At 37.0% G+C, this 27,876-nt stretch overlaps 1 protein-coding gene across 2 annotated transcripts; it reads right to left on the minus strand.

Moving 5' to 3' along the window:
* Positions 1–7,307: 7,307 nt before the first annotated feature.
* On the minus strand, positions 7,308–27,845 carry LOC116159305 (ankyrin repeat and LEM domain-containing protein 1-like). Of its 2 annotated transcripts, XM_031472260.1 has the most exons (7): positions 27,620–27,845; positions 22,777–22,938; positions 22,489–22,727; positions 14,351–15,083; positions 14,079–14,299; positions 9,215–9,538; positions 7,308–9,109 (listed from the first exon to the last, which is right to left on the minus strand). In XM_031472260.1, the coding sequence occupies exons 1-7, from the start codon at positions 27,706–27,708 to the stop codon at positions 8,907–8,909; spliced, it is 1,971 nt and encodes a 656-aa protein (XP_031328120.1). In that variant the 5' UTR covers positions 27,709–27,845; the 3' UTR covers positions 7,308–8,906. The 2 variants fall into 2 exon arrangements, with proteins under 2 accessions (XP_031328120.1, XP_031328119.1); XM_031472259.1 differs by having other exon boundaries at positions 7,308–9,538.
* Between the last annotated feature and the right edge of the window lie 31 nt (positions 27,846–27,876).

Below are 27,876 nucleotides of genomic sequence, written 5' to 3' on the forward strand. Positions count from 1 at the left end.
TAACATATTTTTCACTCAAAGTCTCAGAGGGGCCAACTGACCCTACTGGCACCCTCCTGCGGGCGTCCCTGTTGCCAACCACCATTATAAGGTGCGATAACGATTACTTAAATGTATGGATAGTTAATGTTCACAAATTGTAGGTTCTGGCCTTTGCGAATGGCGTTCAACTTAAGGTTTTATTTGAAAGATTATTCGATCTCAAAGTGACGTTATTCCGAAAATGTTAGCAAAACCTTAAAAATAAGATGATACATGCAAACCACGTTTAAGCTTTAACGTATAAACAACGTTTCACCAGTGTTTAACATTAACATTAACGTTTAAGAGCCATAACGGCTTGAAAAATTTTTTTTTTCATACAGTGGCCAAAATGGCTTAAAAAACTACAAAAAAGTTCATTACAATTTTTTTGTGAGTTCCTTTGTTTTTGAGAAGTTTTGAATTGAAAAGTTGAACTATTTATTTTATTTTTCTAAATTTACATTTTTCTCTAAAAGTAAGCATAAGAGTGTTAATTACAAGAAAAATGTGTCTTTATGAGATCTAAAACAAAGGCTTCCACACTTCTTGCGCCGGGTTCAAAATAAAGGCGCTAGATGACATTTTCTAAATGTTATACTATGACCAAAGATAATTGCAATGACCTTTATTAAAAGTACCTACTTAGTCGCAAAGTCAAGTCAGGAGTTTACCTGACAACTAGTTTTAATTCGTATGCCGTCCTATTTATATTTCATTTCATAGATATATAAATACATAGATACAGCCATACCCTAACATAGTTCAAAAGGACGTACCATCTATTACCATCACTTTCGGCACATTAATTACGTATAGCGCTATCCTTTATAGAGGTACCCTGAGCATGGAAGACAAGATTCGCATTATTTATTATAGCTGTCAATCAAATTGTTAGCACAAATCACACAGAAAATTATCAGATTTGAGATTTTACAACATAAATAAACCGCCTTTTTATTTATTTAAATCGCATAGCAGCAAGAAATGTTACATTTAAAATGGAAGATGTTACTTAGAAAGCTGGAAAATGAAGAATTTGAAAAAATTACAGCTGACAAATGGAAGAAAGTGTGTGAACATGTGGAAAGTGATTAATTTAAAAGAGAAGTTATATTGGTTGATGTTTCTGAACTTTATAATAAGTGTTAATAATGACAGTGATGATTCGGATTTGTCAATTTCATCTGACGATGATTCGGATTGTGAACTTTTATAAATGTAATGAATGTTCACTAAATGAGTATTATCACCAATTGGATATCATTGCTAAGATGTTGTATTTATTTTAAATAAATGTACACGTGTAGCTTACTTACTACAATTAGCACTATAATTTCAAAAAGAAACCCCACCGATTGGACATATGCCGAAAGGTAGGCAAGACGCGTAGCGACCAAAATTTGATATTGCACGCACACACAGTCTATAAATCTCGTTTTCCTAAGAATATTGCACGGATCCTTCTTTGTGATCATGATACAAACGCACTGCATCAACATCATATAGGCCAAAATGATAATTGGAAACGAATTCACTTCCTGTCGCAACTAATCTTCGTAACCATTACGCCTACAACCATGCAATTAAAATTAAATTGTTGAACATAAACTTTACTTACTTACGGTTTTTTTTGATATTCTACAAGCCAGCAATGAATTCACTGCAGCACATCATGCCAAACAAGGTAAACATAGTCCCAAATTTGAATGGCGTAGCTCTATGTAATAAAACTATTTCAGGAATAACAATTATGGACGCGTCTATCATTATGGCAAGCACTAATGTTATTCGTATTCAATTGATAACGCAATAATCACATAATATTTAGTGAAAAAACCGCCCATCATGTTTAGGGCGAATATTTTTAGTTAGATTTGATTTCGCGCGAATCGTGAAATGTGTCAACTGTCACATGACTTATGGGACGCGCTAAGTTTGTTTTAAGCGTCCGATTCGCGTACGACATAGTGGTTAATGCAATAAAAAGAGATAGAACATGTTTCTTTCTTGGTTAGAAAGTAATGGAGAGATGTACAAATTTCTTTGATATGTTTTTTAAAAACCGAGGTACGTTTGTTAAGGATGGCTGTATCTAGGTATTTATATATCTATGTTTCATTTGTACCCGTTACGCCATCTATAGGTCTAGGTATACCTTAAAAACTAGTTGTCAGGTCCTGACTTGATTTTCCGACTACTTTTAATAGTCATTGTAATTACTTACCTTTGGTCATAGTACAGCGTGTTTCAAAATGAATAGAGGGGTTTTAACATGTTATAATATTTAATACTTCATTAAACTTACAGCCACAATTGTTATATCAAATGAAAGAGAAACTCAAACAGTTTTACATAATAGCCTACAAGTGTTCAATGTGAGCACCATTCGTCACTTGGCATACGTCAAGACGGTATACTAGTTCTTCCCAAACTTTGATGAGTGTCTCATTAGTAATTGCTGCAACAGCTGTTTCAATCCTGTTTCTTAAATCGGGAAGGTCGGCTGGCAGTGGAGGCACATACACACGGTCCTTAATAAACCCCCAAAGATAAAAATCACACGGGGTTAGGTCGGGTGACCGTGGAGGCCATGCGAAACAAGCCCTGTCATTAGGCCCCTTACGGCCAATCCAGCGGTAGGGTACAGTTAGGTTAAGCCAATCGCGTACCTCATTATGCCAGTGAGGCGGCGCACCATCTTGCTGAAAGATGAAGTTTTCTGGTTCATCATGTGTCAGTTGAGGGAAGAGCCATTGCTGTAACGTATCCAGATAAGAAGTACCAGTGATAGTTGCTTCACCAAAAAAGAAAGGACCATACATTTTCTGCCGGCATATGGCACAAAAAACATTCAATTTAGGAGAGTCTCGTTGCACTTGTACCCATGTGGGGATTTTCTGAGCCCCAAATCCTAACATTATGGGTGTTAACTCGACCACTAAGCTGAAAGGTCGATTCATCACTGAAGACGACAAGATCCAGAAAATCTTCATTGTCATGGAACAACATGTCGTTAGCGAAGTTGGCACGTAAAAGATGGTCGGTAGGCTTCAGAGCCTGTAACAACTGCAAACGATAAGGACGTAGCTGTAAGCGTCGCCGTAAAACTCTCCAAACAGTCGTCACAGGAATTGCTAATTCACGACTAGCCTTCCGAACGGATTTCATAGGGCTACGCGTCAACGAATTACGCACTTGCTCAACGCTCTCTTCACTAGTTCGTGGTCGTCCCGTACTCTTGCCTTTACAAAGGCAGCCAGTGTCTTGAAACTGATGATACCATCTACGAATGTTGTTATCACCTGGAGGAGCACAACCGAACTTAATCCGGAACGCACGTTGCACAGTAACAACAGATTCCGTCTTTGCAAACTGTAAAACACAAAACGCTTTCTGTTCTTTAGTCGCCATCTTTGCTATTAGCGCTTTCTAGCGGATTGCGGCGGAAACATACGCACTGATGCCAACAAACAAAAACTGTTTGAGTTTCTCTTTCATTTGATATATCACTTGTGGCTGTAAGTTTCATCTATCAAATATTATAACATGTTGAAACCCCTCTATTCATTTTGAAACACGCTGTTATAACATTTAGAAAATGCCCTCTGCGCCTTTATTTTGAACCCGACGCAAAAAGTGTAGAAGCCTTTTTTGTAGATCTCATCAAGACACATCTTTAAAATCTAATTAACTTAAAACAAGTATAAATTGTGCACAACCCTTGTGCAGATAAAGCGCATTTTTTTAACCGAAATAGCTTTTGACATCACCAATGGATATATTTCTTGCAGACGTCTCAATCGCCCTTTGTGAGTACCCCCTTTTGACAATCCGTTCTTGAGGTATAAGGGAATATACCTGATAATAATAATATAATAATATTTAATAAATGTCCAACAGAAAATCTTTCCAATTACAAGACAAACTTAACTTAACTTCATTAAGCACGTAGTGTTTCATATAGCTAAAATAATAACTAAATTAGTAAACTTATAATTAACATAAAAGAACTCTAATAAACAAAATTAACATTAGAAAAGTAAATAAAGATTTACCCACAGAAAATCGAAACAAAAATGCTGACAAAACAATGCATTTCCGTATTGTGTATATAACATGAAAAACAAGAAGCAATAAAAGACAAAAAATCAATGTAATAACATTGTTGCAATATTGATGGCAAGCTAGAATTGTTGATATCACAGCGTTGGCTTATTGAATTAAATATACGGCATATAGTGACAATAGGGGATTGAAATAGAATTTCTGTGCGGGGAGTGTTGTAGTGAAATGTTCTAGAACTAGTATTCCATACACTGGTATGAGGTATTTTAAAACAGATAGCTTTCAATAGATCAGGACAGTCAATATGATTGTGCAGTAGATTAAATAGAAATGTTACATAATTGATAGTTCTCCTAGTGTCTAATGATTGAAATTGAAACATATGCAGCAATTCTTTGTGATCAAAACCTCTCACAGGATAAGTACCATAAGTTTTATAGTGCAAAAATTTTAGAAATTTTCTTTGTATAGATTCAAGAGCATTCTTATGGGCCGTGTATGTCGGATTATATATAAGTGAACAGTACTCAATTTTAGAACGCACTAAACTATAGTACAACGATCGAAGTGCTAATTGATTAGAAAAGTGTTTACAGTTTCTAATTATAAATCCAAGCATACGATTTGCTGAATGACAGACATCTTTGATATGGTCACTAAAAGTAAATTTACTATCAAACGTGACACCTAAATCTTTTATTGAGAAAAAACGCTGTAATTTTGCATCATTAATAGTGTATTCGAACTGAATTGGGCGCACTGTACGGGTAAAAGAAACTATTTTACACTTCGCGACGTTAAGAGACAACGAGTTAACATTACACCAATTGCTTAAAGCATTAACGTTTGTTTGGAGTTGTAAACAGTCTTCAGCACTTGATATAATAGAGTATATCTTCAAGTCATCTGCGTATAGTAACTTATGGCAGTAGATAACGTCAGCTACATCGTTGATAAACAAGCAAAACAAACCTGATCACGATAAGAGGTCGAGGAGGAGGGCTATGGTTGGTCGAAATTAATTCCTTTCGTTGAGCCTTTTCATTAGAGTACCATGAAGGATAAAACTAGTTCCTCTTCCCCTAAACCTCGCACTTTGATAAGAGGACAGAAAGAAGGGCAGTAGTTGGTAGAAAACGGTTCCTTTCGTTGAGACCTTTAATTCGAATACCATGAAGGATAGAACATGTGTTTACCCCCCCCCCCCCCAATTTCCTAAAGTTCAACTTGGCACCAGTAAAGGCATGTGTATGCAAAATCTGAGACCAATTGGTTGTCGTATATATGTAAAAGTCATGCACGTTTTACTTTCAAAAACAGCATCTCAGAACATAATTCGTGGGGGGGGGGGGTCCCCTTTTAGAAAGCGAAATTTGATGGCCGTCTGGCACACTTTCCAGGTATAGGCTACCTACTGCAAAAAAATTCCAGGACTCTAGGACCAAGGAAGTAGTTCAAAACAGTAGAAGCGAGTCCGGACAAAACGCAAACAATAGTACATTTTGTTAATTTTTAATTTTTGTTAATACCTTCCTTATGTGGATGACCTAATCATATTCTGCCATGGAAAGGACAGCATAACTACAGGGAACCTAATTCAGGACGCAGTGAACCAACTCTCACGGTGGACTTCAAATAACGGGCTTCACTTTTCTGTCACAAAAGCTAAGGTAATGAAGTTCTTCAAAAGACGTATCAAAACCCCCAACCCAGTGATTTTACTTTATAACAAACACCTCTCCTTTGTAAGTCATCACAAAATACTAGGAGTCACCTTTGACTGCAGACTAAACTGGAAATTCCACATTCAAAATATCAGAGGAGAGGGCTTAAGTAGACTGAACCTTTTGAAAACACTGGCCCATCATCAGTGGGGGACTGAAGAAGACATGCTGATCACAATATATAGGTCACTATTCCGTTCACGCCTAGATTACGGTTGCTTCTTCTGGCTTACTTTACCGGAGTATCCGCCAATACTCAAAATCCACCTATTCCCCGACTTCCATCGCCAAACCCAATCCCACTACCTGAAATGCTCCCGCCGCTTCTTGCTAATGTAGAACTTTCTAAAACATTATCCAATCCAGTAGCAATAGACCCCCCCCCCCCCCCCCAATGGAGGAAAACAATTCCTACTATCGATACAACACTTAGCATACTTCCAAAACTCGAAACACCAAGTGAGATCCTAAGGCAGACATTTACCGAATTGGTTACCAAGAATCGCTACGACACAGTCCTTTATACTGACGCTTCGAAAAGCGAACTTGGCGTCGGTTGTTCAGTTGTCAATGGTGATGACATCATTGCATGCACCTCACTTCCAATCACCACCAGCATCCATACTGGAGAACTATTCGGCATCCTAGAAGTCATAAATACTTTAACACCAAGATACACCTAAGTAGCTGTATGTATGTACATCAGATTCCCTGGCTTCCATACATTCCCTCAAAGATGTATACACCTAAAATCTGCTCGTGCAATCCATTCACGTCTCCACCAGACATCTTTCTTCTCAGGAGGTATCCATAACTCTGATATGGGACATCATCACATGTTGGTATTCCCGGGAATGAGGCAGCAGGTCGTGCCGCAAACACTTTACAGACTTAAAAGCGTTCTAAAGCCACATACGCAAAACCTGGCAGACGCACTGGAACAGTATACACTCCAAACTTCATGAGATCAATCCAACAGTAAACCCATTTAAAGCTGCCCCCATTTCCAAGAAAAGTAAAATCATCATTCAAAGACTACGAATCGGACACACAAGCATCTCCTAAACTCCAATCCTCCACCCGCCTGTGAACAGTGCAACAATCCTGAATGCACTGACCATAAAACACATCCTTATCGATTGTGAACACTCAACTATAATTATACTGGACCGCGCGCTCCGTCGGCCAGCGCGATCCGAGAGAGAGGGCCACAAGGGGGATTCTCTGTCCTACTCTCGCGCATGCATAGAGCAGCCTATTTGATGTTTTGAATTAATTATATTAATGATCAGTTTCCCAATTGTATTGAGTGACAGTGACAGAAATCCCCCTTGCACCATCTCTCTCGGCGCGCTACGTTTCTATGGCAGAGACCGGCAGTGCGCGTTCCAGTTTAATTATGTTTTCCAATGTTGTGGCGACATAAAGTTGCGAATTTAGCAGTACATTTTAGAATTTTTTTTAGAATAGAATGTTTTGTTGAGAAACAAACAATTAAAAGTATAGATTTATTGCATCAAGCTAACATGTAATTTAGATATAAAATATCACTTAATTACACCTAATAAAGTCAATAGTCAGTAAAGTAGTTCACACCTTAGATCATATAAACATGGATGGAGCGATGCAATTACACTTATGTCGCCAACATGTTCTGATTCAAGACTCTACATACTTTTGTGCTGTATCTCTCTTGTCGACGTACAAATTATATGTTGTTATTCCATGTACAGTTTCAGCGATAGTAACCAATCAGAAAATTCAAATCTTTAACATCACAATGTTAATAAACAATGCAATATTTATTATTTAGGGTAAAAAAGGTTCTCAATACATGAATAAATACATATCTTTATAGGACAATTTAGTGGTACAGAACTGTATTAAAAGTTTAGTTTTATATATAACCATATAAAGTCAAACAAGGTTACATGGTAAATAAAGCAATGAAAGTAGCGGGGTATGTTATACGCGTCAGCGCGGAATTTTCCAGCATCGCAACAATTAAATCTCTCTACACAACATTGGTTCGACCTAAACTGGAATACGGAGCAATCATATGGAGTCCACTGTACAAAAAGTACGAAAATGACATCGAACATGTGCAGAGGAGAATTATTAAATATATGTGTTTCCGAAAGGATGGTTACTACCCGGAAAGAGGCTACCCCCAGGCAATTATGCTAGAAAACTTTGATCTTGTCCCGCTAGTAGTTAGGAGAAGGCGAATGGCTGTTACTTATCTATATAAGCTTTTGCACAACCTAACTGACTGCAATTTGCTACATAACTCGATAAAATTTTATATACCACGTCCCTCATCTAGGAATAAAATCACATTTCAATTGCCAAGATGTAGAACTAATATCAGACAAAGCTCACCGATTTATACAATGTGTTATCACTATAATGATATTTCAAGTCATGTAGATATTTTTCACACTCCATTACCTATCATTCTTAATTATATTACTTAGTTATTATTTTTTTTTTACGAGTTAGTTACTTCATTAATTTTTACTCTCTCACTTATAATTTTGTCCTATTCTAGGGTTTTGTATTACACCTGTTTGGACAATAAAGATTATTATTATAAAGATTATTATTAAACAACAAAAACAGCTGTTTGCGAATATACGATGTCAAACGGACAAACGTCCTTACCATCGCCAAGCTTGCGCACTTTTACAATCAACCCGGCAAAGGATAAATACATTACAACTTACTAATAGTAAAAGATAATTAGGCATAAAAATGCACGTTGGAATGTTGGCGACGGTTGTCTTTTAGTAGAGCTTGTGAGATAGCTCTATCCATGATTATATGATCTAAGGTTCACACTATTGCACAGCAAACAATTTCTAAGAAATGAAATTAGTTACTATTTAATACTTCAACAATCCTATCATATAACTTTACACATCATAAAAACAAATACTTTCTCTTTTAATATTAGTTAAAACCCTTTAAAAATAATTGACAGGTTTCGTCATAAGATTGCACTTACTACTACAAAATTTAAGACTAGAATAATATGTACAAAAATAAGCTTTTATAAAAAATACTATAATACATTACAATTGTAAAATACTCTCAATTAATATCACTTGGTTTTAATTGCCGTTCCCCTTCGTTAAGAAATATCATCATTGCTTTATAAAGTAGCGCAACACCAAGCTTGTTTTGCTGCTGCGCTGACCATGTCAATGGAGTTCCATAAAACTGCCCCAGTTTGTTATTTCTTAAATTCTCCAATTTTAATGCCGCAATCATAGCTGCCTCTCTTGTGTAGGCTTCTACGGGTATCACATTTTGAAAGACATGCAAACATATTACACCTAAATCAGCCTTCCAAATATCAAGTATGTGTTGTAATTTTTTATTGGAATCGTTTATCATACCCGCATTCCAAAGTTTAACTGCATCGTACAAATGCGAGTAAGGCCGAGCGCGTTTGCCTTTTCCCACATAAAAAATTGATTCCAAGAATGTCTTCCAAACCTCAGTTGGTGGCATCTGTTCAGCTCGGTTAGGCAAATTGTTGGTGAGACGAGGGTCTAATAACAGGTACGAAAATGAGGATTTATTGACACCTTCTCGCCACTTTCGAGATGGATCAGGGTTACTAAATTCCTTAGATAATGTTTCTTCCAAAGTTTTACATTCCGGGGAATCTTTTATGCAATTGGGCGTAAGAAGTGTACCCTCCAGTTCAGAAGAGTAAACTGAAACAATGGATGTGGACAATTAAACATAAGATTAGATTATCCTTACAGTTTCTAAAAATAATCAACGAATAATTTTTTAATAACCCCCTGAACATATTTATACAAAGTCAATTTGACATGAATGACGATCGGCACCAAAACAAAATTGTAATCAATCCCTTGCATACTTGTTTGAATATCTGGAACTACTGGCCAGTGAACCAAGGCCACAAATGAGTTTGGAGACGCTTTGCAAGTAAAAGTGGTGCAGGTCCCTGGCCCCAAATGGCGAGCCAAGCAGAAATCATTTTCTTAATTTTTGGTTTTTCATTAACGTAATCTATTAGCCCTAACCCACAAAAGAACTCATCTTTCCAAAAGGTGACAAAAGGTCATTCTCAAAGAAATTATGCTCCAAAGCGTCAGCGATCTGCGACATCTGTATTGCATTGTACCTGTCAAAAATCAGAGCGTTCTGTAAGAGCGGTAAATACCTGTCAGTCAGCCTGATATCTGTAAAATATTACAACCACTCTGATAAACACTATTTGAGGTGACAGGACCTGGAAATAATTTCCCCCTTTGAGCAAATGACGTCATAAGTGTTATTTTTTGACAGCTCAAACACATAAAGCATAAGGAAAATGTTTATCGGAAAAGCTGTCAAAATAGTCACATGATTTCCCAAACTTCTGTTGGTTTTTCCAATTTGGTGAAATGTCCATTAGATGCCTGAAAAATTCATAAAATGGGATAATAGATACATCGAAGTCAAGCAAGGGCAGGGAAGCGCTTGGTCGTTAGTCAACTAACTCTTGGTACCAGGTGCCCCTGTTTAATGCTTGCGGGACTATATGTCCGACTTAATATAAAAACCACTCCACCTGTAACGGAAAAGTCGCTATCTCTAACCACCACTGACATCAAAAGAACCTTATTGACTTCTAACGAAGACATCAGCCTGGACAGTGTTATCATCCCTCCCTCTGAAGGAACACTTGAGGACTCGGAAACTTCGGGTAACAAAATCTCAGTAGCTCGAGTAAACTCCAGAATGTGAATACTTAGAATTCATGCTGGACAAGAGGTTAACTTGGAAGCTTCAAATCACCATGGCGGTCAACAAAGGCCACCGCGACCTTAATGAGGTGGAAGCCTTATGGGAGGAAAATGGGGGCTAAATCCCCGCCTCTCTTTCTGGTTATACACCATTGTAATTAGGCCTATTTTGACCTACCTTGCGTTGGAATGGTGGTCTAAAGTGGAAGCAAAAGTGGCCCAGACTCAACTGAAGACGCTGCAACGAATACCCTGTCTGAGTATTACTGGAGCAATGAGCGCTCCCCCCCCCCCCCCTCCTGCTAGCAGCGATGGGAGCGGCGGATTGCTCCAAAGTGAGGTGGGAGGAATACATACAGGTGCAAAACACTTAGGAGGTGTACAACAATTAAACATTCCTGATTACAAATAGGTCAGGATTTCAGACTACATGACTCCCGAATATAAGTGGTGATTCGGGGCAAGGAAGTCTATAAAAACAGTCCAGACTTTGAGAAAGGGGCCTTATTCTGGTACACAGATGGCTCCAAGTCGAAGGAAGAGGTGGGGGAATAGGCTTAAGAGGGCCGAATTACGCTCTCTCCATGGCCTTAGGAACCACTTCTACATTCTTTCCAGACGAAGTTATAGCTATAACCAGAAGTCATTGCGGCCAAAGGGCGCTACTGGGTGCGCGCATTTACATCTGCTCAAACACCTACACCTATCTGACCTCCAAGACTGCCTCTCTCACAGTAAGGCACTGGGGCACATATAATAGATCTAAGGGTCAAAGTGTGCAGGCGAGTAGTCCAACACAAGGAGGGAAAAAAAGTTTATCTAAATGTGATAGTTATGAAATGCATAAGGTTAGGTTAGGCGTATATCTGTGGTTAAACCCATTATAACGTATGCGGTTTTAGTGTGGTGGACACAAACTGAATCATAAGACAGTTGGACTAATCTACACAGGGTACAAAGTTTGGCTTAACAAAGCAATGGATCCAATGCCAACGGCATCACAGAAGGGCTTCCTAAACCTACCACCATGTGGTGACGGCGGATGCAACGAAAGGGGTTTACAAATTAAAGATAAACTCTGAAGAAGGGCAATGCGCATTCTCCATCCCCCCTACTTCCTAGTTAAAAGAACCAATGACTATTGGGTATAACTTATAATATTAAAATCTAACTTATACCTATATTATGTTCTATCAATTTAAATCTAGTGCTCATCGGGTCTGGTTGTTACAGCCACCAGGAGAGGCGCTGCCGCTTGCGGAAACTAAAGCTCCTAGATTACTAAAGTAACGCAAATAGCAGCCATTTTGGCTCAGTTTGGGAACCGCGAAATTTGAAATTGAGCAACAGTTGGAAAGTATGTATTTTGTAGTCGCTCTTGGATATTTTAATTGATCTTGGACTAATTAGCGTCACATAAGATCTTCATTATAAGTTTTCAAAAAATGTTCTTCACTTCTGAGTAATTTCGTTTTTCGGTTTCTGTTTTCTTGCAAAAGTGCTTAGATGCGCTTCTCTAATGAATTAGTGGTTACATCAGTACTCTCCTGAATATACACCACGAACTTATAAATTAAGGTGGACTGCTGATTAAACAGTTGCATAGAGGTAGAAATGGCCCTAGCATGGGCGCGGCCATGATGTGCACGTTTTAGTTATTTTCTAGGGGAATTTTCCTAGTGCTCAAGTTTTGAGACTATTGCAGGCTTGGAAAATGACGTGTCACAGTAATTTATTTAGAAAACGTGCACATCATGACTGCCCCCATGTAGGTGTCATTTGGCAATTCAGCATTAGCAACCCATCTTAATTTATAAGTTCGTGTTGTAGGTACGCACAACTATTATAATACAAAACAACAAACGTCAAACCTGACAGTAGTTGTCAAACGGCCATTTTGGCTCAGTTAACAGTTTGTTTTGCATACACTGGCCTAATGAATCGCGTTACTTTAGTAATATAGGGACTTTACGGGAACAGCCAGGGATTAACAAAATTGTCAATTCATTATTTTTACACGTTACTTTCATGATGACTATTGTTTTCTTTTTGATATGCATAGGTTAAGGTTAAAGTGACTAATGGGGCGATTATTCATAATGGTCGGTCAATGTCAATAATTGAGGGGCCAGCCTCCGGAATGATTTTGTTTAAATTTAATATCTTCTCAGTTTCATAAATTGTAGTAGTTTCTCTTCCTCTTTTAAAAGGAATTTCATCCTAAATTTATCACATTGACTGGCCAGTATGAATAATTGTCGGATTAATTACTTAATACTTTCAACGAAACACATACAGTGTGTCCAAGATAGAACACACCATAGGGAAATGGCAATGTATTTTTTTGAGAAGGGTCCGCCACTCCAATCTCTTTCTAGCATCAGGCAAGCGTACATTGAACGATAACTTCAAATCCGGATATCAAATGTCTCGTTAATCCTTCGCGAAAAAATACATTAACAATACCCAAAATAGTAAGAGAGCCCGCGATTCTAAATTGGGATTTACTCAAGCGTCGTAAAAACCTATTGAACTTTGTAGATTAGATGTTAGAAGGAAAAACGTTGTATGATGTACATCCTTCCGCGGATGGGGGGCGTGTCTAGACTTTTTTTAAATAATGTCAGATAACGATAGTGTATATGTCCCATGTAGGTAGGTATCTCTGATATTGGAGGTATGTTAATTTGCCGGTTGGCATGGTGGAGAGGCTGTACGGAAGGGTAGAAAGCAGGATTTATTTGGACGCGTCAGATATTTAGAGGGGATACAATGTATAGTTAAATATGAAATGTTTTTAAAATTAAGTATTTGAAATTAACAATATTTCAGTAAAGATCAAAATAATATTCTCGTTTTTGAAACGTATAAATATTTAATGATTTCATCATCAAAATGGAAGCATTTTAGCACATTTTGACCGCCATATTAGATCCGGCATTTTTAATGTTGTATTTGTTGTTCACAAGTAATGACCTCAAAAACCTGTATATATACATTTTTAGAACACTCTACGAATGTAGACATTTTTATCCGCCATTTTGTTTTTACAATTTGGACAAGTTTGGACGCAATTCTGCCTGGCCATTCCAGAGCGTCGCTAAAAACAAAAAAATAGTACGCTATCGGTATGGCAGTGTAATCCCCGCTAAAGTGATGCCAACCACCAACAAAAACCTCATACCTATTATACATGTTCATTGCTAAAAATGACATGTTTGCCCCATTATGGCGGCCACTTGAAATCTTTGTTCTACAGTTCATTGTTAACATAGATCAAGAAACAACAAGCCGGGCCCATGATCCATGTCCACAGTGGAAAATGGTAATACTTAATGTTTAAAAAGTATGATCGCCATTCACTGACATGTGATTTTAACTATTTTTTACTTACTCTCGTTTTAATTTCTAACAATTGAACCTATGATAATTACGCAAGGATTTTTCATATGCGCGGGAGATACCAGAGGGATTTTCGAAACAAAAGACTCAAACTTACCTCTTAGTTGATCCGAAATCGATGGTAGAATTTTAGGAGCCACCTGCTTTTGAAGCTTATACAGTTTTCTAAGATACACTCTTTTAGTAGTTTTCGTAATTGGCCCGACAGGAAAACCATACTGCGTCAATTCGTGTCGCAAGGTGTTTGCGTCGTAGTCAAAACTGGCAGGTAAAGAAGATAGCTTGGAAGACTGCGATAACAATTCGTTTTCGACCTCACTACAACAAAACGATCTCACAGCTGAACACATTACAACGCAAAACACTTACATTTTTTGATTAATGGGAAATCGCTTTTCCAACAGAACAATGTCTTCTTTCTCATCTGTATATTTGTATACCTCTGCAATACTAACGTTACCCCCGTCTTCGTTGAGGTTGAAACTCATACGGCCGGGATCGACGTTATTAACACAATTTGCGCCCGAAATCGAGAATTCGGGTATGTCAAACACATTTTTTTCCAAAATGTTTGTGCTGCCGGAAATTTCGTTGCACGTGAAATAATCACTGCTAGTGTCTTTGTGTTCCCGGGTGCGATTGAAAAGGTTTAAATCGCAGAACTTCTCCGCACTAATACTGTAAGCGTTTAATGATGTGTTTGAAAGTGTCAAAATTCCACTTTCTCGCGACGATTCCTTGAATTTGCAAAAATTTTTCGTCGAGTTGTTTTCGCTAGGACAATTGACGTTGCGAAACTTAGAACTGCATTCATACTGTAGGGAAATAAGTTCGATCACACCGCCATTACTGTTCTGTTTTAGCTGAGGCGATTTACTACATTCAAATCTGTTAAATGTACTACTCTGGTTAGGCTTGATGCTATCATCCAATTGATTCCCACACAATAACGTTTTTGAATTTGTATTAAACCAATTACTGACATACTCGTGAGGCGTAGTCTGAGGCAACAAATCCAACTTAGACATGGAACTAGCAAATTTTTCCATTTGGTTAACTTCGTATTCGGCCTCCGATGTACCATTGCTAATTAGAATTTTTTCTGAAAACGAATGTGTTTCAATGTACCCATAAAGGCGGAAACAGACTGTTGCTACGTCACATGAGGAGAAGAAAAAAAGAGCGACACATGAGATTACACTCAGAAACACAATGCAACGTTTGTGCAAAATGGATGGGTGCATTCCAGCGGGCAAAAGATTTGGAAATAGCAACTGCTCATTCGGTGCTGAAGTCTAAGCAACACAATAGGATCGTTTCATAAATAGGAAAAAGGAACGTTTTGGAGAATATCGTCCACTGCCGAAAGAATTGAAGCAACACTCTGATCGTTTTCATGTGTATTTCTGTATGTCTAAAAATGAATTTGATTATATTCATAATCTAATAAAAGACAATAATAATAATAATAAATTGTCTTTATTGCTCTTGGCTAATACATAATAATAACTATAAAACCACTTATAAATAACAGAGCTGGGCGAGGTTCAGTCGACGATAGATATCGCGTCCTGCTCTTCCACCTAACCCTGAAAATCGATGCTTGGTGTGACAATCAGTGTTATGTTATTTTATTCGCTTGAATATTATTAACCTAACAATCATTTAGGATAATTTGGATAAGTCGATAATTTGACTCTCATCTTCGGTAAGTGTTACACGTTAATTTAAGAGGGAACGCTTTACAAACGCCTTAAATTTTTCAATCGAGTAGCACATAACTTCCGGCGGTATCGTATTATGCCATTTGAAGATATTGTGCGAAAAGGACCTTTCATATAGAGACGTGCGATGCGAAGGTGGTGTAAGTCTGCCCTTAAATCGCACATTTAAGCTATGAACGTGTGTTCGATACCTTAACCGGCTATACAAATACGGCGGCTTATGGGTGATAATTATTTTATGGTATAGGCTGGCCATGTGAAATTTGCGCCTATCAGACATAATTAACCATTTTATCTCGGCAAATTTTTCCTTAAGATGATCATACATCCTTAACCCTGTCACAAACCGTATGCACGAGTTTTGCAGCTTCTGCAATCTGTTTGAGTCCGTTACGGTGAGACATGGAGCATAAACCACATCACCGTAATCCACAATCGGTAGAACTAGGGTATTGCACAGCATCGACTTTACCTTGGAGCTAAAAATATTTCGATGAGGATACAGAATTTTTAAAGCGTAGTATGCTTTCCTCAACACAACAGAAACATGTTCAGTAAATCTTAGATTGCTATCAATATAGAGCCCTAAACTTTTAACCGTATTAGACAACGGTATACTGACACCACCGACTGAGAGTTTTATATCGTTCCTATATGCAACTCTATCTGAGCTTCTACCAAAGAGTACAGCTGCTGACTTGTTTGGATTTACTTGTAAACAGTGAAAAGTAGAATAACGTTCAAGATTAAATAAATCATAATTTAAAGCAGTTACGGCTTGTTTAAGTTCGGTGGGGTGAAAGGATAAGTAAATCTGCGTATCATCGGCATACAAGTGGAAATTTGAAGAAAGAATGGCTGAATGTAAATTGCAAGTGTAAATTGTAAACAGAACCGGACCAAGAATTGATCCTTGGAGTATTCCGGAATGCACCTGCTTGGGGGATGAATACTTGCCTCCATAGAAAACAATCTGGTTACGATCCGAAAGATAATTACAAAATAGTTGAATAGCAGCGTCAGAAAAACCGATGAAGTGTAGAATTGCCAATAGGAGTTTGTGATTCAACGTGTCAAATGCTTTACTATAATCAAGCAAAATTAGACAAGTTAGTTTTCCTTGATCTGAAGCACTGAAAATATCATCAGTAATATTTAATAGCGCTGTCATGCAACTGTGTGAACTGCGAAATCCTGATTGCATGCTAGATAATACATTATAACTATCGAGATGTTGCCTCAACTGAATAACCATTACTTTCTCTAGAATTTTAGAAAGAGTTGGCAGAATACTTATAGGCCTAAGATCTTTATTATGTGCAGGGGTCGACGTTTTAGGAATCGGAGACACTAAAGATGTTTTTCAAGATATGGGAAATACAGAATTTATTAAACAAAAATTTATAATATGCGTTATATGAGGCAGCAGATACGGCACACACAATCGCAACACTGAAGCATTATTCCCATCCGAGCCCACAGCTCCACTTTTAAGCTGAACGATAATTTTGAATACATGATCTTCCTCGACTGATTTAAAGTGAAATTGAGAAGTGACTCCTGGCTTAATATTATTCAAATAAAAATCAAGTACATCCTCGTCTGGCTTAAGTATGGGAACACTACAAAAAAAAATCGCTGATACCCTCAACATCGTTCAGATCAGAAGGCAACTCGTAGGTCTTTGGTTTTCCTATATTTAATTTGTTTATTTCACCCCAGAGCTCCTTTGTATCTTTCTTCTTTATCACCTGATTAAAATAGGCTCTTTTATCGGATTTAATCGCCAAATTTACGATATTTCTGAGTTGCTTATAGTGATTCCAGTCACTAACTAGCTGGTGACGCTTGTAGCGGCTTAATGCCTTATCCCTTAAGGTCATCATAAGTTTCAAATTTTCTAATAGCCAAGGTGCATGTTTGTTCGTAATTCTACGTGTAACAAGTGGCGCAAATATATCTAAAAGGAGAGTTATATTACTGATCAAGAATTGGGTTTTACTGTTAATATCTGGCTGATAATATATATTGCTCCACGGTATTGCAGATAAATGTGCTTTAAAAGCAACATAATCGAAATCCCTAAAGTTTCTTGACCAAAGATGACATACAGAAATGCAACACGCAACGTAATCAGTACTAGGGAACGCTTGGCTGTGTGTTGAAGGTCGACGCTTACTCAACCAAACATGTACATACAAAACATTCATTAGGAACAATGGATCAAAAACATAATTTATATTTTAATATTGCTACATTGTCGTCCATATTAGTCAACTGTAGTAGTGTGGGTGGATGTTCTTCATCCTCATTGTTTGATGGAGAAGAAGGGCGAAAGAAAGAAGAGTCTGTATAGGTGACTGGAAGGAATGACTTCCTCCCACGCCTACTACCGCACGCGTTGATCTCTGTTAGGATCAGGACCATATCAAAAAAAAATTGACGCTTTCTAACAGTCTCTGTATCAATTTTTCCTCCATTGTTACCAACTCGTGACAGCACAAATATTGGAATTTGAGAATGTTCGAATCGTGCGATCACGTGTTGTGAATGTAACGTGTCGTAACTTCATAAGGTGACAATAGTTTGATCAAGCGCGTTTGTTTCTATGCTATAGGTTTTCATGACGTGACGCCGACATATGCCATCTCGTGACGTGACAACAGTCTGTTTCCGCCTTTAATATCAGAGCTTTGTAACGGTTTTTGTAGTCGCTTGCGCTACAGACGACCATCACCAATGTCACTTATTTGTGAACCAATTGCAAACGAGTCCTTTATTCTTCATTAGTTAACACACCCAGTAATAAAGCAATGGTAATAATTTGAAGTATTTGGGAATTGGTACATAAATTAGTGGAGGTCGTCTTTGATTGAAACAACTGTAGGTTACCTTGTCAGATTTAGTATGTACTGAAGCAATTAACGTCATCAGTTTCCAGCCGAGCGGCATCTGTCAATAAAGAGAGTAGAATATCCATGGGGAAGGTTTTGAGGAATTTAGTTGTTTATTTCCTGTAGAGAGTATACTGTCTGATTGGTACTGATTTTTTAAATTGCTTACAGAAAACGCAAAGAAGGCTTAATTTTATAGAGACCATCTTTTGTGTTATGTCGGGCGGTATGATCTCCTGGTACAAACGTCTATTTTAAAGCCTGTTGAATCCGTAACGGATCACAGAAAAGCAAGAAGGCTTAATTTTATACTCCCGCGTTTTTTGTTTTCCTAATACTTAAAAAATGTGTTAGGATCACAGACACTTGTGTAAAATCTATCGCACAACACTTTGCGTATTATGCTGTCCCGTTACAAGCCTTTATGATTGCAAAATATCCTGATACAAAATTCCATATCAGGATGACTACTAATAATAATAGTAATACTACACTCGATATACATAGTCAGTAGAAGAGTTGTTAACGGCTTATTTAGTTCCGTAAAGATGCTGGCTTTTGCCATGAGTTGTGGTTTAGCTATTTTCGTACAAAAAAAGCCCAGATACCAAATTTCATCGAGATCAAAAATTTCTTTCACATCTCTATTTTGATCCTGATCCTTAGTGGGAGAGAACCGCGTCGCCGCGGCCGACTCTCGTTAATTAACCCTTTCTACATATGCAGGTGGAACCATTTTTTTTCATAGTTATGAATTTTTAAAACTGTCTAATATTGCAGATGTCACCAATATTTATCACATTTTCTAATTTTAATTGGATATTCAATAGAATTCAATTTATGCGTTCCAAAATGCACTGAAAAAAGCCTCCATAAGAAAAACTAAAGTTTCCACGTGTTTCTCCGTCATTTTGAAAGTTATTAAAAACAGGATGCCATATTTGAAATCTCCATTAAAAAGTGTCCGAATAATGTGTTAATTAGAAATGTCTACTAGGATTAGTTTATCATACAAAAATTAAAAACGAAAATCAGGAATTTTCGATATCTTCAAAACTATTGAAGATATTTCAAATTTCTTTTCAGATTCTTATTCGGCACGAAAATTGGCAACTTTGCCCCCATTTAACCAACTTTCTATCTCTTAAGATAAGTGGCACTCGAAAAATGGACACCGTGTATACATACAACATTCTATTTAAATATCTTCGTTATATATGATTTAACAAATCTTTGAAGCGTGTCGCAGCGAAATTGGGGTTCAACAATAGCCGGGAAATAAACTGAATCCTGAAGAGTGGGGTTGGAGTCGTCTAAATGATATGTTCCTTGTTCGGTCTACCCTACCACCAGCTCCGGATGAAATAATGGCCCTTGCAAAAGTGGATGTTCAACTCTTAAGTGTTCATCATAAAAAGTAGGATACCCTGTTCGCCTGTATGCAAAATATGCGAGGGGCTTTCTTACTCGAACTTGGGCAAAGACATGGTCCCTGTAGAGATTGATGACTATGATCTTGGCGATTTCAGAAATAAAGAATTAATTTAACATCAATAACTAAACATGTTCATAGTCGATACTACATACTGTACCAAGTGTAAAAGTTTTCCAATTGTTTTTGGTGATTAAACCCTACTTTTGAGTTGAAACAACCATTCATATCGTAAAATATTGATCCTATATACCAAAGATAATACTACTCTAGATAGACACCGTAAATGGGCAAGTTGTTAAACTGCTTATTTAGTTCCGTAAAGAAGATATAGGGGGCTTTTGCAATTAAGCCTATCATCGGAAGCCGTAATTGTATGTATTCGACACACGAGCTGCATTATATTATCTCTTCCTTGACCTACCCCACATTCCTTTACGTATTTACATAGATTAAATTACATTTAAAGGTAATAAGGCAAACATCTGTGTGGGCGTCTGAGAATTTCCGCCACGCTGCGAATATTACGCATTATATCGGGCTGGAATGTTAAATCAGAGTTACGAATTCAACAAATTCAATGCATGTTTTTCCTTATAAGTTGTAAGTAAGCAACTACCCTTTGTATAATATGTACTTTATACAGGATGTAACATTCCCCTCGGATCGTAATTCCTTTACTATAAAAGATATCAGGACAAAATAGAGGAGCAAACATGTTTCTAAAATATTTCTGGTCACCATTGGCGTGCTGTATTTCACTAGCGTATCAAACATCCGTTTTTTTTAAATGGAACAGCCCATATTGAGAAATTATTGAGAAATTGAAAAGTACTGCACAGTACTTTTTTATTTTTTATGTAACATAGCATACCCTTAACTTTACCCATTTCGCTATTATAACCTTTTCTTCTCAAGATTTGACCGTTTTTCGAATTTGTATTTTCCAGAGAAAATAAATCACGCCGGCGTTTAAATTTTGTATTCAGGCACATACCTGGTGAATATTTCAAAACCGAACATAAACAATTAACATATTAAAAAATTAAATTTTTGCAGATTGTTGCTCCACTGCTCCACATGTAGGTTAACTTCCGACTTCCGAGGGTTTATAATGACCCCATGCAATCGAAAGAAGATTTTTTTCTCATCTAATGATATGCAAATTTGTTCATTTGCAGGTGTATTTCTCATAATTTCATAAAAAATTCAACAATATTAGCAGTTAGCAAAATCATGTTAAGCTATGACTCAATTGCAAATTTTCTAAAGAATTGAATAACATTTGAATCTGCTTTTTGTCTTACTAATAGTCATGGCTTACATGACTTTGGAATTGCATTTATTTCCAAATTTTTGAAGAAATAATTGGAAATGCAACCGAAAGGTAGATTGTCAGGCTGAAACTGAACATACCTTCTATTCTTTATAAGAAATACGGCAAATTTTTCTGCAACTGGTCAGTGTGGAGTACTTATATTATTAATTCAAATCAGAGCAGAAAAAGAATAATGAAAGAATGCGATACGCCTACACAAGGCCGTGCTTGACTAACACACAATATAAAGAGCCATTGTTCTAATATTGTCTGCAAATGCAGTGAAGAATCGCTACTATTGGTAAAAACATTCTCCGCGGACAGAGTCAACATATCCTGCTGACAAAATTGAGCGTTTAAAATTTATACAGACGGTGTCTATCTAGTGTAGTACTATCTTTGTATATACTAACTACATTCATTATAAGAAGGTAGTAGATGGCGCTGTTTGAAAATGAGCACACATTAGACATTAACAGCTAATAACAGTTAGACAGTTTATTTGGCAACAGAAACAACCGGCTTACAAAATTCGTCACTCGTTTTATTTTTGAGCGTAATACTGACATGACGTGTTTTCACCACTCACAGTGAAAGTCGAAGCTTCTCTATGCTTTCTATCGCTACCTTCTTCAAATGAATAGAGTATAGAAGTATAGCTAAGGTCTCATTCGCATCAGCGCAAAAAATTACAATGCATTAACGTTTGTGGAAGAAGCAGTCATTTTAACCCAGCAGAATCTAGATAGAAGATTCTAAAATGCGAGAAATGTGATTTTATCTATTACCAGCAGACCCCGCGAACTTAGTACCGCATTTAGGAAATCTTTTCTAGGATGTGAGATAGGCTCGGTTTCAGAGGCCGTCTGACTTCGCCTCTATATCGCGCGACATAAGCTCGGTTTCGCTTGCCCAATATTATTATTAGCGGTATGAAATATACTTTACGACCTATTCTCATATTAAGCAAATATACAAAAAAATCGGTCAAATCGTTATTTTAAATCTCTTGCCGTCGTGGAAACTGATGACGGCAAATTTTGAATTGTATAATTTCTAATGAGGCAACCTACATAAATCTTGACTAATACCACAGACAACATATACATATAGTATATGTTGTCTGTGCTAATACCAACCTAAATTTAAACAGTATGCCTTCGGCTCATCAGCATTATCAAAGTTGATATTTGTTTTTCCTTCGTCATAAAGAAACTTGGCGACGTCCGCATGTTGATGTTCCACCGCATAGTTTAAGGGTGTCTGATAATTGTTATCTCTTATTTCGTAATTCGCTCCGAAGTGAATAAGTAATTCCACAATTTTTAACCTACCCCAAGCGGAGGCGATGTGCAAAGGGGTAAGGCCATCCTCGGATCTGCAAGAAGAAATGATTTAAAACATGTCTGTGTCGCATTCGTGCTTACTTAACGTTGGGATTACCGCCGCATTGCAAAATTAATTTTGTAGTTTTCAACGTAAAATCTTCAGATTCGTTTCCAATAATTAAGTGAAATGGCGCGATTCCTGTATCTTGCAGTATGATGTTTGGATCAGCTCCTTTTTCTATTAGCATGTGCTTAACACCTCTGCAAAGAAGAACGTCTTCTTGTGATAAAGTTATGTACAAAAGATAAATGCTCAAAATCATGAGAGAACAATCAAGTGTATTTAAACTGAGTATGACATGCAAGAAGTGAAAGAGATACTGGTTGCAATTACTAATGATTCTCAAACCAAATGGTAGAGTAGGCTGTAAATGTTCCTTGTTGATGGGCCATGGCACAACTTTGGCTCTAATAGGGTACATGACAGTGGAAAAAGAATAAATTAATTTTTGTTTCATAAGATAGAGTAAGGTGTCAGGGTATCGCAAAATAACTTTCTTTGGTAATGTACACGAGAAACTATTATATTTTAGTAAAAGTAAAATTAAAAAATAACGACATTTGTCACGTGATATCAAACGCCAATCAGAGCGCGTGACGTCATTATCCTAATCCTCTGTGCGTTTGTAGAGTTTGTCTACGTTTTTTAATTTAGTACTTGTTCCATTTTATCCTAAAGTTTAGTTTTTAAAACCAGATAAGAATGGAAGGTGGGTATACGAATGCGGATAGCAGCAAATCTGCCAAACAGTGATGAAATGATGGGAATATTTCTTGCATCAAACACAGATTTTTGTTCATCAGAAAACTGCCATAAGTCTTGTAGGTTTTTAAGTTAAGCTTAGATTTGCTTTTAGGTCATCGAAGCTATCATATGGAGATGATTCAGTAAGCTATGTCCACTTTAAGAGTTTTCTGTTACGAACATTTTGTAGATAAAGGTCTAAATTGATAAAGTAGTTCTTAAAACAGTTTTTATGGCGGGCACTCTTATGGAACCTTACATTGGGTGCAGTCGAACAGAAGACTCTGGCAACTTATTCACAGTTAAAATCAAAATTTGCCCGCAATATACGGTTCACGTAAAGCTGTATGCAGTTTCCTTAGTTGTCGACGAAGAAAACAATTATTTTCTTTGCCCTACCATCAAGCTACTTTTACAACCCCTCAGAGTCCAAAGGAATACTAGTGTCGATAAAGTCTCCTTTATCACGTTTAACAAGTCATGATCTAGTCCGATTATTTGAAACTCTATCGGCAAATGGCTCAATTGGATTCGGAAGTTGTCCAAATTGTCGTCTACCGCACGCCTCAGGAGTTAACGTACGTGAAAAATGTGCTACTCATGTCAATATAGTTTTCTATGTTACGTTTAATGAGCAATCGTCGAAAACCCTTTTGAATTTCTCTACTCCAAGAAGCATTTGAATGATACAGCATCCTTGGAACCAGATTTACCGGCCTGGGATAGTTAGCTGTGCCACAGAAAAATGTGACTACTGAGCCCTACAACACGACAAAGTGTACTCCATGGTAGGGCACCACTTACGGTATTTATAATTCATCACGAAATCTTTTAAACTATTTACGCTGGGGTTATGTGTTTATAATTGTCAGGACTGTGACGTCACAGACAACGCCATGACACAAAACAGCGTTTTGGCGCTAGAATAAAAATCTACAATTTAAATTACATAAATTTGCAATAATACGATTTATTTTGCTGAAATATCATATTTTAAAGTTATAGTAGAGGTATACGAACAGTTATAACTGGTTTTAAAAAAATTGTCATCTACCCTATTATTAAGGTGACATGAAGGGTATCGAGGGGAAACATTGTTGGCATAAAATTTATGAAAGTTACCCAAATTCTTCAGACATATTGGAGTATAAAAAATTTTATTCACAATCATATAATTAGGTATGTAATATGTCAATTGCCAACTGTTTTGAAGTTTGGAAGTGAGCAATTGTTTGACATCTTTTGCGAACCTCGTCGAGGTCGGCAAAGCACTTTCCGACCTGCACGGCCATGTTGATTAGATTTCAATGTCACGCTGACACTGGTGGAATTTGTTATACTACCTCTTTAAGTCAGATTGTGAATAAAATAGTATACAAACCTCACTGGTCGGTGGTTCATAACCAACGCCTCGCGCTTATACCTCACCTCCTTAAGCCCTCGGCATAGGTAATGAACCACTTCCCAGCTCGGTATGTAATCTACTATTTCAACCTTGAAGTTCATACCTGAAGTTATGACCACACCGCATATTTGTGGGAATTTTTTTTGCCTTTATTTTTAACTGGGCGGGGTTTCAGCCGAGGCTGCTCTACCAACCCAACCCAACCCACTATACATTTACAAATATCCATGCCCGAACCCGGATTCGAACCAGGAACCCTGTACCGCAGCCGAGCTTCCACTGAACTGCGCTACACGGGCCAGCTTTGCTGAACACCCGGTATCTAGAAGCGTTTTAAGTTGGGCGTTTCCCTACTAGAAACGCTAGTTTTTGATTTCACTTATTTGCTCTAGGAGACGAGGAGTGAGTTTCTGTGTTTTCATTTTGTTTAATTATTTGTCTTACCGCCGATAACGGATGTAAATTAGTTTTGCAACCATAGGAATACATATTTAAATTGTTTTTACAGCCGCCGAAAGCTCTCTTGCCAGGGAAAAAGAGAATCAATCTTAATAAGTAGTAGGTACGTTAATTACTGGTTAATCGATTTTAGTTTTCTTATGGTATACGAACATTCAGAATTATAAATAAATATCAACGTGACAACAGATTGCGCCGCTTGACCTCACATTCCAAGTAACAAAAGGGTTGGACTGCTGAAGTTGGAGACTTTCATTCCAACCTCGATTCCAACTATTTCGATAAGTAACAGTAATTAGTTGAATGGGTTCCACAAGCACCGACTAAGTCAAAATTACATCAGTTAGGTGACTTAAAACATTGACATTTTGACACCGGTCCCATATTTTTCCGACCTGCAGGAAAGGCGTAATTAATTTGTTTGAATGTATCGAAGGTGTAATCCTAATAGATAGTTTGTCCCTACTCAAAATGGACGTTAGATTAAGTTTACCGCACCGTAACTATAGCTTTTCCTTTTTCTTACACAGTAACTTAATCTATCGTTCCTTTTAATTGCAAGGTAAGAGTTTTTTTGTTACTTTCCATTTCACTAATGCGGGGGGAGGGGGAACGCTTGCTTTCCCGCCGATTTGTGTTTTGTTGCTTTCATACTCACCGAGAACGAAACGATACTCCGCTGTTTGATGATCAGCGAAATGTCACATTTGACGTACGTATAAAGAACAAGTACATAAGTATAAATTGTGTACAACTCTTGTGCAGATGAAGCGCAATTTTTTTTACCGAAATAGCTTTTCTTTTGACATCACCAATGGATATATTTCTTGTAGACTTCTCAATCGCCCTTTGTGAGTACCCTCTTCCGACAATTCGTTCTTGAGGTATAAGGGAATATACCCGATCACGATAAGAGGTCGAGGAGAAGGGCTATGGTTGGTAGAAATTAATTCCTTTCGTTGAGACCTTTCATTAGAGTACTATGAAGGATAAAACTAGTCCCCCCCTGTACTTTGATAAGAGGACAGAAAAAAGGGCAGTAATTGGTAGAAAACGATTCCTTTCATTGAGACCTTTAATTAGAATACAATGAGAGATAAAATTAATTTTTTCCCCCCCCCCCCCAGCCCCATCGCTCACTGATTTCGAAAAAGAGTTGCACGGGAAAGTTATAGTTTGTACAAACCAATTTATTTCGATGAGACCTTTCATTAGAACACCATGAAGGGTAGAACATGTGTGCACATTTTTTTTAATTCTTAAAAAATGCGCTAAACATGTTCAAGACAACATGTAGTAGGTAGTGTAGATTTTATAAATTTTTTGTTTAAAAAAAAATTTTTTTTTATCAATCAACAATTTCTTTGTAATGAACATCCTGTATATTTGAATCTAAACAGCGTTTTTCAAAAACATAAGTACACCAAGGATATTGAAAAAAATTCAAGTTCAAAAAATGCAAAAAGATTAACTTTTAACTCGACTAAAGAATTTAAAAAAATCAAATGACTAAAAAACATTTTTTGTTTGCACAACTAAATGGAAAACCTATCCTCAATAATGTAGGTAAAGTACATTATTAAACTACATACAAGTACTAAAAAAATGTACTACTCATTTCATCTGAATCAAGCTTATTATCAGAGTCTTTATAACGCATGCTTATCAGCACGTATCCAGTGACATGATTCTGACAAGATTAGGCACAATTTCATGCCACATCAATCATTAACAAATTTCTTATATTATTTTAATAAGTTGAATGATAACTTTTGACCATGTTCAAAAATTATCAGCTGGAATACATTGGTTGAAACCAAAATTTATGATGGAGCTAAAGATAATTTTAGATGAATGATGTACACGAAATTGGGACAAACATTTATTTCCAAAGAACCTACGAAGTGACCTGCAATAGACAAGAGTTGTCAAAGCAATCTAAAATCACCCACTTTCATCCTTTAAAAAGACCACACAAATTTGCATAACAATGCGATTATAAAGCAAAGTTTTTGGTGCACATTGAACATTGATCCTATTGTACAAACAATCAATAAATTATCGCAACTTATTTGCAAATTCATATTGTCTATTATTCTTCATCCAAAGATCCCAGACTTTGTACTTTTTTTACAAAACAAATGAGAAAATAAAAAACACGGCCTTCTAAATTTCTCACAATAAATGCCAAGACATTAAAACTCAAGTCCTTGGTAAATCCGACTTCTTCATGTACCTATACATGACGAAAATTATCCTAGGTGTTATCTTACCTATAGTTATTGTCCTCAATGCAATCGTAAAGCGACGCCGTTAGGGAGTATTCTTTACAAGAATGTCCTTGGTAGACGTTCAAATTCATGATCCGCAAAATCACTTCTCTAATTACTGACAACACAAAAATTAATAACTAGCGGTAAATATCACGGCATTTCCTTTGCTTTTGAAATTTTAAAATCATTTAAGTAAAGGTTAGAAAGCGTCCAACATAAACAAAACAATGCGATGCGCGCAAATAGAGACGCACCAA

The sequence above is a fragment of the Photinus pyralis genome, unplaced genomic scaffold (assembly GCF_008802855.1).
Source record: "Photinus pyralis isolate 1611_PpyrPB1 unplaced genomic scaffold, Ppyr1.3 Ppyr1.4_LG1, whole genome shotgun sequence".
NCBI lineage: Eukaryota > Metazoa > Arthropoda > Insecta > Coleoptera > Lampyridae > Photinus > Photinus pyralis.